We start from the raw sequence: 12,370 nt of genomic DNA, 5'->3' as shown, positions 1-12,370 counted from the left end.
ACGTTCTTTTTTTTAACTACAACTCCCATCAGCCCAACTGAAAACATCACGAATCAATTCTTTGTTGGGGGATGTACTAATTAATTATTGTATACCTACAGAAACCATTTGTGACATACTTGAGTAGAGAACAAAGTTAAGTGATGTTTGAAATTTATTATAAAGCATTCGCAACTGATATTAACATGGTTAGGAGTGACATCCTGGGACCAGGCACTGTTAGCAGCTGATGAGAAAGTCCTGGCCCTTGTAGAGCCAACTATGTGTCTAGCTTGGTTTTGGCTTTACCTGCCACACTATTACACCTTCACCAGGTTTAGGAGCCATGGTAACTTCCTCTAGCCGTGTGGCAAGGTGAGCTGAGCCTCACTTCAGTTTACCAACTACCTGTACATCATCAATTCAGAATTCAACAGCCCCCATATTAGCATCTGTATCTGAATCAGCTGCGGAGGCATCTGTCTTTAATCTGAAGCAGGGTTCAGAAGTTGGTCACCATACTGTCTTTCAGGTCTAAAGAGTTGTGTTGGAGAGCCCAATAAGTAAAATTAAAAAACCAACAACAAAAAAGGACATGCAGGGTATTGTTGTGCACATTCTGTGTACAATCTCTGTCTCCCACATGTGAGAGATGAGTTGTAGCTGTTGACCATGAGGTGGCTTCCAATCAACTTCTTTGCCACGGTGGTGCTTTACCAACCACATCACTCCAGCCAACCCCTGAGAAGCTTCAATAGCTTATCCCTGGGCTGAGGTGTTCATGAGTTTGAAGAACCTGGCAGATCTCCAGATCATTGGTTTGGTATCTCACCACGTTCTGATTGGTCACTATTTAGTAAGTAGCATTACTACTCTCTCTGGTGCAGTTGCTTCCCTTCTTGGGTTTGGTGCTCCTCATCTCATCATGATGACTCATGATTACCTTGAGCAGTCTCCCAAAACCATTGTGATTTAACTTCATGGGTGTTATCTCTATTCTGTTTAATCAATTTTATTGCTTTTAGACAATGGCCATCGCAAATACAAATACAGATGAGGTACACAAAGTGATGAAAAAACGTTAAAAATCCAGGTTAATGGCCAACAAATTAGGTATGACAATTATCATTTAAATATTGAAAATGGGCAGCACGTAATTTCTTCGCTGCCAGGGCATACTTGGCGACGAAATTAGTCACATGATTGCAATTATCGATTAAAAGCTCCACCACTAGCTCCTGGGGACATTTGGGAGAGGTGGAATTAATAAATTGTGCCAGAAATTTCTGTCTGGGACCGTCGTATAGTGGGCAGTGTAACAAGTAGTGGATAATATCTTCGACAGTGTTACACCCTGCAATGCATTTCTGCTCTTTAATAGGAATACCTTGATACCTCCCTGCTAAATAGGCAGAGGGCATCAGTTGGAATCTCAGTTCGGAAAATGCTCTGTGAGGAGAGGGATGTGTAAGAAGGTCCAAGTACCCTGATCTAGCATGATTTAGTTTAATTTGAGGGTACCAGATGGAAAAGGTGGCTAGTACAATAGATACCCGATCTTGGCCTATTGCGTGGTCGAAGACCCAACTCCTAAGGACTTGTGGGCTAAAATTATATCTATTCATGATCTCTGTCTGGGCCAGTGAGTTTGTTTGGGATTGGCTTATGCAGGCAATTAAGTGTTTGTTTGTTTTACAATAATTGATCTTACTGTATTTTTAATGTGTTTTTTTTAAACTGCTTTGATTTTTTAAAATGAAATAGCGGTATACAAATGATATAAATAAATAAATAAATAAAAATTGCATGTTCCCTCTGTTATGAAGGAGACATGCTATCACTGAGGTTGATCTCCATCTCATTCTAGCTGGTGCAATGGCCAGTACCATCCATTTTCAGGTATTGTATCACAGCCTCCCTTTCCTGCTAGTCACCCTGCAGCATGTAGAGACCCACTAGTGGAAGATCCCTCTGCTCAATTTTGAACGATTTCCCCCTTCACACAGCAGGTCTGTATATCACAGCCCATGGTGTTCATCAGCACTTCCTGACCCTCTAGAGAGGCATTTTGAGTGTGGATACAGGTGATCACAGAGCCTGAGTGTGGTCTGCTGTGCTTGGTAGGTGGGTTGACTCCTTGATTTTTTGCTGCTTTTGCAAACATTATTTTGGCTTGTTACCCACCCTTCACCCTGAGGTTCCAGGTGAGTTACTTTAAAATGCATGCTTAAACAATTTAAAATTGCAAACATCACAAAAATAGGGTGGATTCTAAAAATATACATATCAGGTATCAAGGCTAGGATGAAGAGGTGCTACTTCAGCATTCGCCAAAAGCTGGACTGAAGTTGCCAGACACGCCTTTGTGGAGAGGGAGTTCTACAGCTTAGAGGCTGCCACAGAGAATGCCCTCAGGCCGCAAGCACACACTGGGCTTCTGAGGACAGTGGAACTACCAAGAGTGTCCCCTATGCTGATCTTAACATCCAAGGGGGCTTGTAGGGAAGGAGGCAAGCTTTCCGATATTTGGGGCCTAAGTCATTTAGGGCTTTAAACACCAATTTGAGCACCTTGAATTGTGGTCAGAAACAACTGGCAACCTATGCAGCTGGTTTGAAATGGATAGGAGTTGTAAATGGAACCCCAGCCAGTAATCTGGCTGCTGCATTTTGAACCAGTTGAAGCTTCTGAGTCGTCTTCAAAGATAGGTCCGTGTAGCGTATGTTGTAATAATCCAGTCTAGAAGTCACCAAGGCATTAATTTCATTGTGGTTTACAACTACACGAGCAGATCTAAAATTGCTGTATAAAGTACTGTGTTTGACAGCCTGTGAACTGCAATAGTATCCTTTAAATTTGCTTTAACATTGGATAATTCAGATACTCTGCTGAAACCAGAATTGAGAAATATCAAACAATGCACAGAAGCAACAGGAGGAAATTAAAACAAAATAAAGACTTTGAAAATTTGCTACCGGGCCAAGTTCAAGGTCTTGGTGTACAAAGCCCTATACAGCCTGGGACCAGGATACCTGAAAGACCGTCTTATCCCTTATATACCCAGTCGATCATTGTGCTCTGCAGGTGAGGGCCTCCTGCAGATACCATCTTATCAGGAGGTCCATTCTGTACAACATAGGAAACAGACTTTTTGTGTGGCAGCACCTTCCCTGTGGAATTCCTTTCCCTCGTTGAGACATTATTGCAGTCTGCGTCTCCAGAAAATAACATTATTTGAGGCAGTGCCCCGTTCTGCTGTATTACACTTAAACAACTGATTTTTGTAACATTTTTATTGTTATTATATGAACCACCTAGAATAGTTGTAGCGATGGCTGGATCTCAAGTGATCTCAGATTCTATAAAACTACAAAGCCTTCGTGAAGCCGGAACCATCATCAGCCGCACAGAAATAAAACGGCACGAAAGAAATGAAGGTGTTGGAGGGCAGAGCGGTTACTCGCCTTCCTGTATTGTGCGCCTTCCTGTGGCGTGGCAGCTTTAACCCGGAAACCGGAAGCGGTGCAAGAAGTTTTTCATAAGCCGGACTGGCGAAGGATGAGTTTCCTTTCCAAAATGGCAGCGCCGTTTTGCCACTCCCTCCTTGGAAGCGAGACCGAAAGGAGCTGCTTGCCCGTCAGTTTGGTCGACACTCCTCCGTACAGTAGGCTGTACGTCTTACTGGGCAAGGATGTGGTGAAGGAGGAGATCCTGGACCACTTTGCCCCTTTCGGCGACATCCAGAATATCCTGGTATTGTGGGACAAGCGCACTCAGAAGCCGAAAGGCATCGTGTACATTAAGTACGCCCTCAGCTCGCAGGCCTGCCGGGCCATGGAGGAGATGAACGGCAAGCGCTTGTCGCCCAGCGCCCGGCCCATGAAGGTGAAGCAGTGGCAACGACGGGCCTCGGGTGGCCGCTGCCCGTCTTTCCTGCCTCTTACCATCAGCAAATCTGGTTGACAAGCACAGGCGCAAACAGTGTAATCCTTTGCATGTTTACTGAAAAGTAAGCCCAGCAACGTTCAAAAGCAGGTACTGTTAGCAAAAGCATGCGTAGGATTGCAGTCGTGCAGTGCCGCGCAGCCCTGCGCATGTTACGTCAGGAGAGTGTGCGTAGGATTGTAGAGGCAGGCATTTGGTAGGGAAAGTTTGGCTCTCCACTTTATCCATCTTGTCACGAAAAGCTTCCCCTACTAAACCTCCGTCAGCCAGGGTGGCTATTCTAAGGGTGGGTAGATGATGATGATGGAAGCCAAGGTGGCAACCCTGAGCCTAGCCCAGGCTACTGTTAAAATGTGTAGTGTATTATGGTAGATTTCTTTCAGTCCAAATGTTGGGGTAAGGGGAAAGAAGCCTTGAATGGTTTGGGTTTTCACAGGCCGCATTCACACTGAGCATTTATTCTACGATTATTCCATTTTAACAGGCATGGGTCCAGAGAATCCTGGGAAGTGCAGTTTGTGAAGGGTGCTGAGAGTTGTTAGGAGACTCCAATTCCCCTCACAGAGCTACAATTCTCAGAGTTCCCTGGGAAGAAGGACTGACTGTTAAACTACTCTGGCAATTGTGGCTCTGTGAGGAGAATAGACATCTTCTCAGCACAGTTCAAAAACACGCTTCCCAGGATTCTTTGGAGGAAGCCATGAATGTTGAAAGAGGAATAATAGTAGAATAAATATATGGTGTGAATGAGGCCACAGTTTCCCTGATGTTGGGCTGAAGGGCTATTTTCCTATCTCTGTCACTGATTATGGGAAGTGGCTGTATTGGTACAGTAGGGCTCATCTGAGCCTCTTGTTAGCCTTGGAACCTGTATTGATTGCCAGCTTTCAGCACATCAAGTTGTAATGGTGTGTCTGAGCATGCACGGACTACATTTTTCTCACTACTGAAAAACTAAATTTCTTGGTAAGAGTGTTTGTATCAGGGAGATGAAAAATGATCTGATACTTTAACATTGGGTATGAGTAGTTGTGGATTTTTAATCCATGTCCTGATAAAACAGGTTAGCCTCTAAAAGGGCCACACAAGTACTTTTATCTTTTTGGCTACACCACTGGAATTGGTCAGTATAGTGAGCATGGGATAACAGAACAAGAAAAAGTGAACAAACTCTTGAGGAAAGAAGCCATGTGTGATTCTGTGATATCGCTACAAAAAGAAAAATATATGAGTTGTCATTGTGATTGTAACTACATTACTGTTGGTACGAAAGGGTTAGTAACAATTGTTGGGAATATCCACCTGAAAAAATAAAGAGCTTCATCAGCTAATGTTTATGGTCTCATAAATGTGATTATGCTGATGTTTATATATTATGCTTTGTTTTAAAATTGCATGCTGCCTGGTGAAGGCTTATATGCCCTACAAAATGTTTTACAAATCTTTCTTAAAAAATAGATATGGAGTTATCTTATGCTCATCGAAAAGAAATTCTTGTTATTTTAAAATGCTGCAAGGAGCTCTTCGAATTGTGCTTATGATTGCTTATTCTTCCAATACATGTCTACACATTCAGTGCTCAATGTAATTCATAATAATAATTCTATTAGTAGGACAGAAAGGTTTGATTTATTCTAAATGTAACATGGAAAAAGGGTATCCAAGTGAATGTAGCCTCAGTCTTTGCAGAAATAATAGTTTAGTGTACAACTGTTTCTGTTTGATATGAGGGAAGAGCACAGCTGCAAAATCTGTTTTGCTCTGTATATATTAGAATCATTCTTGCCCTCTTGTAATAGCTTTGTGTGATCTGATGTTTTTAAAATTTTCCCTCCTGTTGAGACTAATGGAATAGAAAATAAGTATGCTAACTCTAGAGCTAGTGTATTTTTTTCTTTTTCTTGGGCTATGTAAGGAGAATGAGGGGAATTTGAGTCTGGCAGATCCAAGGTCCTCTCTCCTCTCCCCCCCCCAGCACATAAGAACATTAGAGGAGCCCTGTTGGACCAGACAAAAGGCCTACACAGTTCTGGAAAGACCCACCGCCGCTCCAGGAATACTGCAATACTGTAATTGGCAGATCAAAGGTGGTGGAGATGTTATGTAGGCTGCCACACCACAGAGGCCTCCACTGATGGACAGAGGTTCACAGCATTCAACATCCCCTCAGTCCTCCCTCCCAGGGAATACAGGGTTTTAGTGTCTCATACTATTTCAACAAAATCTTTAAAGATTTACCGGGAAATTATTTTATGAGAATACTTGTAAATATTTTAAAGCATCAGGTCTCAATTTCAGACACTTACATTGTTTAAATTTTAAGATAAAAAATGAAATCCTGAAAATTGTCAGCATACTAATTTCAGCATCCCCCGAGAGCTATGCATTTGTATGTGTGCATGCTTCTTAGGGGGTGGGGATTAACAATTTTGAAACTGCGCAGTTTGTGTGGTATTATGTTACTAATTAACTTTCATTTTTGAGAAATGGAAAAGTTCTGTAGGAAAACATGACAGCTCTCCATCACTTATTAGAGAAGGAAACTTGTGGAGAAGGAGGAAGCAATGCAAGAGCCAGTGGGGCACTTCCAACCCTGGTTTGGCAGTTGGTTAGCATGATATCTATAATAATAATAATAAAATTTTATTTCTGAGTCGCCTATCTGGCCGAATTAACGGCCACTCTAGGCGACGTACATTAATACACTAAAATACAATATAAAATAGATAAGACCATCAATCAACTAACCCACTCTTCCAGTTAATAACACGTTAACAACTAACCCATCCCAGAAATCCCATAGGCCTGCCTGAATAGCCAGGTCTTCAAGGCTCGGCGGAAACCAATTAAGGAGGGGGCATGACGAAGATCAAACGGGAGGGAATTCCAGAGGGTGGGGGCCACAATTGAAAATGCCCTCTCTCTATGGCATCTAATTAACAGTAGCATTCTCTTTGGCTCACTCCTTTTATCACTGTTTTCATTATAGGTGTTCATGGCACAAGGCATTGCTTCTGGAAAGGCTAACGTTGACATTGAATTGCTTACTCAAATATGCATTGTCATTCCGAACACTTTTACAGAGAAAACCCTCAGGGATGTATTTAAGGTACTAGTGTGGCTGTTACCAATCAGTTCTTCCGTAGTACTTTCATATCCTGTCTCAAAAAGATTAAGTGAATAAAATGCTATTTCTTATATCTACTTTTAAACTATTATGTCATGATCTTAACTGATTTGTTTTAAAATCATGTAGGTCTATGGAAATGTTATATGCATCATCGTCAGGAACAACGTCCTCCCAGAAAATAAAGTATTGGCATACATAAGATTTTCAAAGGCATTCTACGCTGCCTTGGCAATAGAAGAGTGTGACAAAAGTAAGGCATGTTGCTTTTTCCTCTTTAAAAATGGTTTTGCTACTATAGTATCTAAGCCTGCTATCAAATTCTTAATAGTTTAAGGAAAGTTTTTAGTTATTAAAGACCAGTCTGCTAGCACCTATGCACATATATGATCATTTTAATTTTAAGACCCGTTTATACAAACCTTGTGAATTTTCCTGCAACGTTTTTTTTACTTGCCTGCTTTTTACTCATGGTGCAGGATGAATGGAGCATTCAGTATCTTCTATGCCAGAATAGGTATGCCAGAGGGCTGCTTAATTCTGACCACCACGAGTCTATTGAAGGCCATTCACTCATCCGCTGCCAAGAATTTGCCTTACACTTTGAGAACAAAGTCGCTCAGATTCGTTCCAACTTAGACGCCAATATTCATGCAGTCTCTGGGGATGTACCTCTGGATTCCTCTTCTATGATGAGCTTCTGCCGGGCCTTGAAGACCTGGCTCTTCAGGCAGGCTTTTGGGGTGGGTTAGGTTTTTATTGTTATGGTTTTAAATGTTAACGTTTTAATGTATTGTTTTTATCTTGTACGTCGCCCAGAGTGGCTGGACATCCAGCCAGATGGGCGACTAATAAATTTAATAAATAATAATAATTCTGTTTGTCCTATTACGTTGGATTCTTTTCAGCTTATTCACCCCGAGGATATAGATAAGCTTCTTGGTGAAATGAGATCTACCACCTGCCTACACGATCCTTGTCCTTCTTGGATCATAAAGCAGGCCAGAGGGGGATTGGCTAATTGGGTTTGGGGTGTAATTAATGCCTCTCTCCAACAAGGCTACCTTCCTGGACGTCTAAAAGAGGCCATAGTAAGACCATTATTAAAGAAACCGTCTTTAGATCCCCTCTGTCTAGACAATTTCCGCCCAGTTTCTAATCTTCCATTCTTAGGTAAAATTGTTGAACGAGTAGTTGCCACCCAACTCCAACACTTTTTGGATGAAACTGATTATTATGATCCATTCCAATCTGGTTTCAGGCCGGGCCATGGGACGGAAACGGCTTTGGTTGCCTTAGTAGATGACCTTTGTAGGGAACTAGACAGGGGGAGTGTGTCCCTGTTGGTTCTCCTTGATCTCTCAGCGGCTTTCGATGCCATTGACCATGGTATCTTCCTGGACTGTCTCTCCGGGATGGGGCTTCGAGGTACTGTTTTGCAGTGGCTCTGCTCCTTCCTGGAGGGTAGGACTCAGAAGGTTTTACTCGGGGACTTCTGCTCAGACCCCTGGCCTCTAACGTGGGGTCCCTCAGGGTTCGGTGTTGTCCCCAATGTTATTTAATATCTATATGAAGCCGTTGGGCGAGGTCATCCGGAGGTTTGGAGTGCGATACCATCAATATGCTGATGATACTCAGCTTTATTTCTCCTTTCCCCCAGATACTAGGGAAGCCGTCTGCCCTTTGAACCAATGCCTGACTTCAGTGATGGACTGGATGAAGGTGAATAAGCTGAAACTAAATCCAGACAAAACAGAAGTGCTCCTCGTTAGTCATAGGACTGATCTGGACATTGGGAATTTACCTATGTTGGACGGGGTTGCACTACCCCTGAAGACCCAGGTTCGCAGTTTGGGTGTGCTTCTGGATTCGGCTCTGAACCTGGAGGCCCAGGTCTCGGCGGTATCCAGGAGTGCTTTTGCCCAGTTAAGACTGGTCCGCCAACTGCACCCGTTTCTGGAGATACCCGACTTGACGAAGGTAACACATGCCTTAGTTACATCCCGATTAGACTACTGCAACACGCTCTACGTGGGGCTGCCTCTGAAAACAGCTCGGAAGCTTAAATTAGTTCAGAGAGCGGCAGCTAGAATGTTAACAGGAGCCGGCCTACGGGCCCATACAACTCCCCTTTTACAACAACTACACTGGCTGCTGATGTGCTTCTGAGCTCAATTCAAAGTGCTGATTTTAACCTTTAAAGCCCTACACGGCTTGGGCCCTCTCTATTTGTCTGGGTGTATATCTTCCTATGAACCCTCCCGGCCCTTGAGGTCCTCCGCTGATCCTTCTCTTGTGATTCCCCCAACCTCTCAAGTCCATCTAATGGGAACCAGAACTAAGGCCTTTTCTGTTATTGCCCCCAGACTTTGGAATTCTTTACCGATAGAGGTGCGGTTATCTCCTTCTCTTGTTATATTCCGTCGCCAGGTCAAGATGTTCCTTTTTCGTCAAGCATTTAATTTGAGCGATGTATAGGATGTTTTTATTGCTTGACAGGCTCTTGCTGCTGATATGCTTAGTTAATACTGTTTTTATTATGCTAATTTTAATCTTTATATGGGATTGTTCTTTGCTTTTTGTTCGCCGCTCTGAGTCCTCGGAGATAGAGCAGGTTATAAATGTTTTAAATAAATAATAATAATAATACTCATCGCCTGTGTCCCCAGCCTGCCTGGTTGGGCAGCCTGCCTGGTTTCTTTGCTTCCTGCATGTCCAGCACAGACCTTTTCCTCTGTCCCTCTGACAACCTGCTATCTGCCCCTCCCCTGCCTGTTCACTTGCTTTTTGTACTGGCTGCAGAGGGAGCATCTTCTCTTCCTCCTTGGCCAGCACAGAAGACAATCAAGCTGATAGAGGAAGGACAGAACAATCCATTCCTCCTCCACCAACTTGTGCACTTGGCCACATGGAATTTCTGGTTGTTTATGGCAACCAGGGGATTATTTACATACAAAGGGTGATATCCAATGTTTGTTATTCTCAAAGTAGACCCATAAGAAGAGACCTGCTGGATGATGCCAAGGGCTAATCTTGTCCAACATCCCATGTTCGCGTAGTGGCCAACCAAGCCTATGAGCAGGACCTGAGGATGCCATTTTCCTCACTTCTGATTCCCATTGACTGGTATTCAGAGGCATTTTGTCTCCAACAGAGGAAGAACGTACTATTGTGGCTATAAATAAACCAGTATAGATTACAATATGAAGCAAGTATGTCTTTATCTCTGAAATATTTCCTCTCTGTAGTATTTAAAATTGGCCACCACTGATTAAATCAAGATTTTACTTTATAAGTAGGGCCACAGTGGTTATGTGGGAATATCCTACTCCAGAGGTCTCTTGTTTTGTTGTTGTTGTTATGTGCCTTCAAGTCGATTTCGACTTATGTCGACCCTATGAATCAGCGACCTCCAATAGCATCTGTCGTGAACCACCCTGTTCAGATCTTGTAAGTTCAGGTCTGTGGCTTCCTTTATGGAATCAATCCATCTGTTGTTTGGCCTTTCCCTTTTTCTACTTCCTTCTGTTTTCCCCAGCATTTTTGTCTTTTCTAGTAATCAGGTCTTCTCATTATGTATCCAAAGTATGATATCCTCAGTTTCATCATTTTAGCTTCTAGTGATAGTTCTGGTTTAATTTGTTCTAACACCCAATTATTTGTCTTTTTTGCAGTCCATGATATGCGCAAAGCTGTCCTCCAGCACCACATTTCAAATGCGTTGATTTTTCTCTTACCCATTTTTTCACTGTCCAACTTTCACATCCATACATAGAGATTGGGAATACCATGGTCTGAATGATCTTTACTTTAGTGTTGTAGTTCCCTCTAATTCTTTGTCAGGGAGAAGGGAGTCTTTCTGTTCCTGTCTCCACTGATGAGCCTCGCTCCATCACTTCCTGAACACACTGAATGTATATGTGGTTCAGCAGTCACAGGTTTTTCCACCCTAGAGGATAACAAGTGTTGGAGAGTGTAACCTTAAAAGCTGTCCAAGCCCTTTTTCTTGAAGTCAGGTATCTCATATGGCCACATAACTCCCCATTCTTCTTTGCAGACAGTGAAAGCAACTGTTCGTAGACTTGCCAGTAGGGAGAGATAGAGGATGTAGAAGGCCTTATGCTGATGAAATTCTTACAGAATGGAAAATAAATGGATTTAATAAGTTATTTATTATTCTGATCTGGGCCACATGTAATGCTGAACTATACTTTAGCATTACATGCATGAGCTTTGGGTTCATGTTCACCTAACTAATCCTACAGCATGGCTGTGAAGAGAAGATCTAACCCTTTTGCTTCACTTTTCAACTAACTGCAGCTACTCTTTATGTCCAAACCAAGATTAACTGTGGCAAGTATTAAGTATGATGGTTTTGATAAACAATCCACTTTCAAACCATGTTTAAAAATCCTGGTTTGGTTCTAGGGAAGAATAAAGGAAAACAATCCCACAATAAAAATTGCTATTGGGCTCCTTATTAATTAATAATTAAAATATTGGCAGTAAGAATAACCTTTAATAATCAATTTCCATTTCACAGGTAACACCTATAAATAATTCTTGTTTGACTATATTGAGCAGAATGGCAGAGAATTATTTTAAATATGTGCAGTTTTGTTCATTCTGATACTGGACCAGTGAAGAAGACCAATTTGTGGTCAAAATACATTTTGTTTGTATTATATACCAAAAACATAATGCTTGTTCTAGTGGGGCATCAAGCTTTCTGTTTTTGTTGTGTTCTAATCTGTTGTGGTTATAAAGTTGAAGAGTACATGTTAAATTTATTTTTTTGATATCACACACTCCAATTTGATTGTTGTTTCTTTGAAGTCATCTCCAAAACCAGCTGAAGTCAGTAGATGTTTTGCACTGATGGTGTAAAAATACCAATCTAAGAGGTAGTTTTAGTGCTAGACTATGCATTTCTATTTTGGACCTGATGTGAGAGTCTAAAACAGCACTGTAATTGATTAAGTTGACAAGAAGATATAACTATTCAAATGTCTAATTTCACAATCTGTGAATGTGAAATTTCAGGTTGACTTGTAAGTTTTGTTATGTCACCAAGGCTGCAATCCAATACATGTCTACACAGAAGTAATCTCCATTGGGTTCAATGGGACTTACTCCCAGGTAACAGTGCAAAGGTTGTACATTGAACAAGTGTATATTGGATTGCAGCCTGTATTATGCTATGTCAAGTGCCTCTTTTCCCTGGCCTTTGAGACCTGAGACATATGCTTTTAGGACGCACCCTTTTTGGGGATTTTAGGTTGGTTTTTAAATTGTTTTTAAAGTCATATTTTAAAATTG

At 41.9% G+C, this 12,370-nt stretch overlaps 1 protein-coding gene across 1 annotated transcript in view; it reads left to right on the top strand.

The window, feature by feature from the left end:
* Positions 1–3,537: 3,537 nt before the first annotated feature.
* The window catches only part of RBM45 (RNA binding motif protein 45), a 40,252-nt gene continuing 31,419 nt past the window's right edge, over positions 3,538–12,370 (top strand). The window contains exons 1-5 of the mRNA XM_061612688.1: positions 3,538–3,864; positions 6,914–7,033; positions 7,181–7,304; positions 8,712–8,773; positions 8,845–9,031. Of these exons, the coding sequence (XP_061468672.1) occupies positions 3,538–3,864; positions 6,914–7,033; positions 7,181–7,304; positions 8,712–8,773; positions 8,845–9,031 (820 nt within the window). The remainder of the gene's footprint in view (positions 3,865–6,913; positions 7,034–7,180; positions 7,305–8,711; positions 8,774–8,844; positions 9,032–12,370) is intronic.

The sequence above is a fragment of the Rhineura floridana genome, chromosome 2, assembly GCF_030035675.1.
Source record: "Rhineura floridana isolate rRhiFlo1 chromosome 2, rRhiFlo1.hap2, whole genome shotgun sequence".
Lineage (NCBI taxonomy): Eukaryota > Metazoa > Chordata > Lepidosauria > Squamata > Rhineuridae > Rhineura > Rhineura floridana.
The sequence above is the reverse complement of the archived record's forward strand: the minus strand, read 5'-3'. Positions and strand labels throughout refer to the sequence as shown.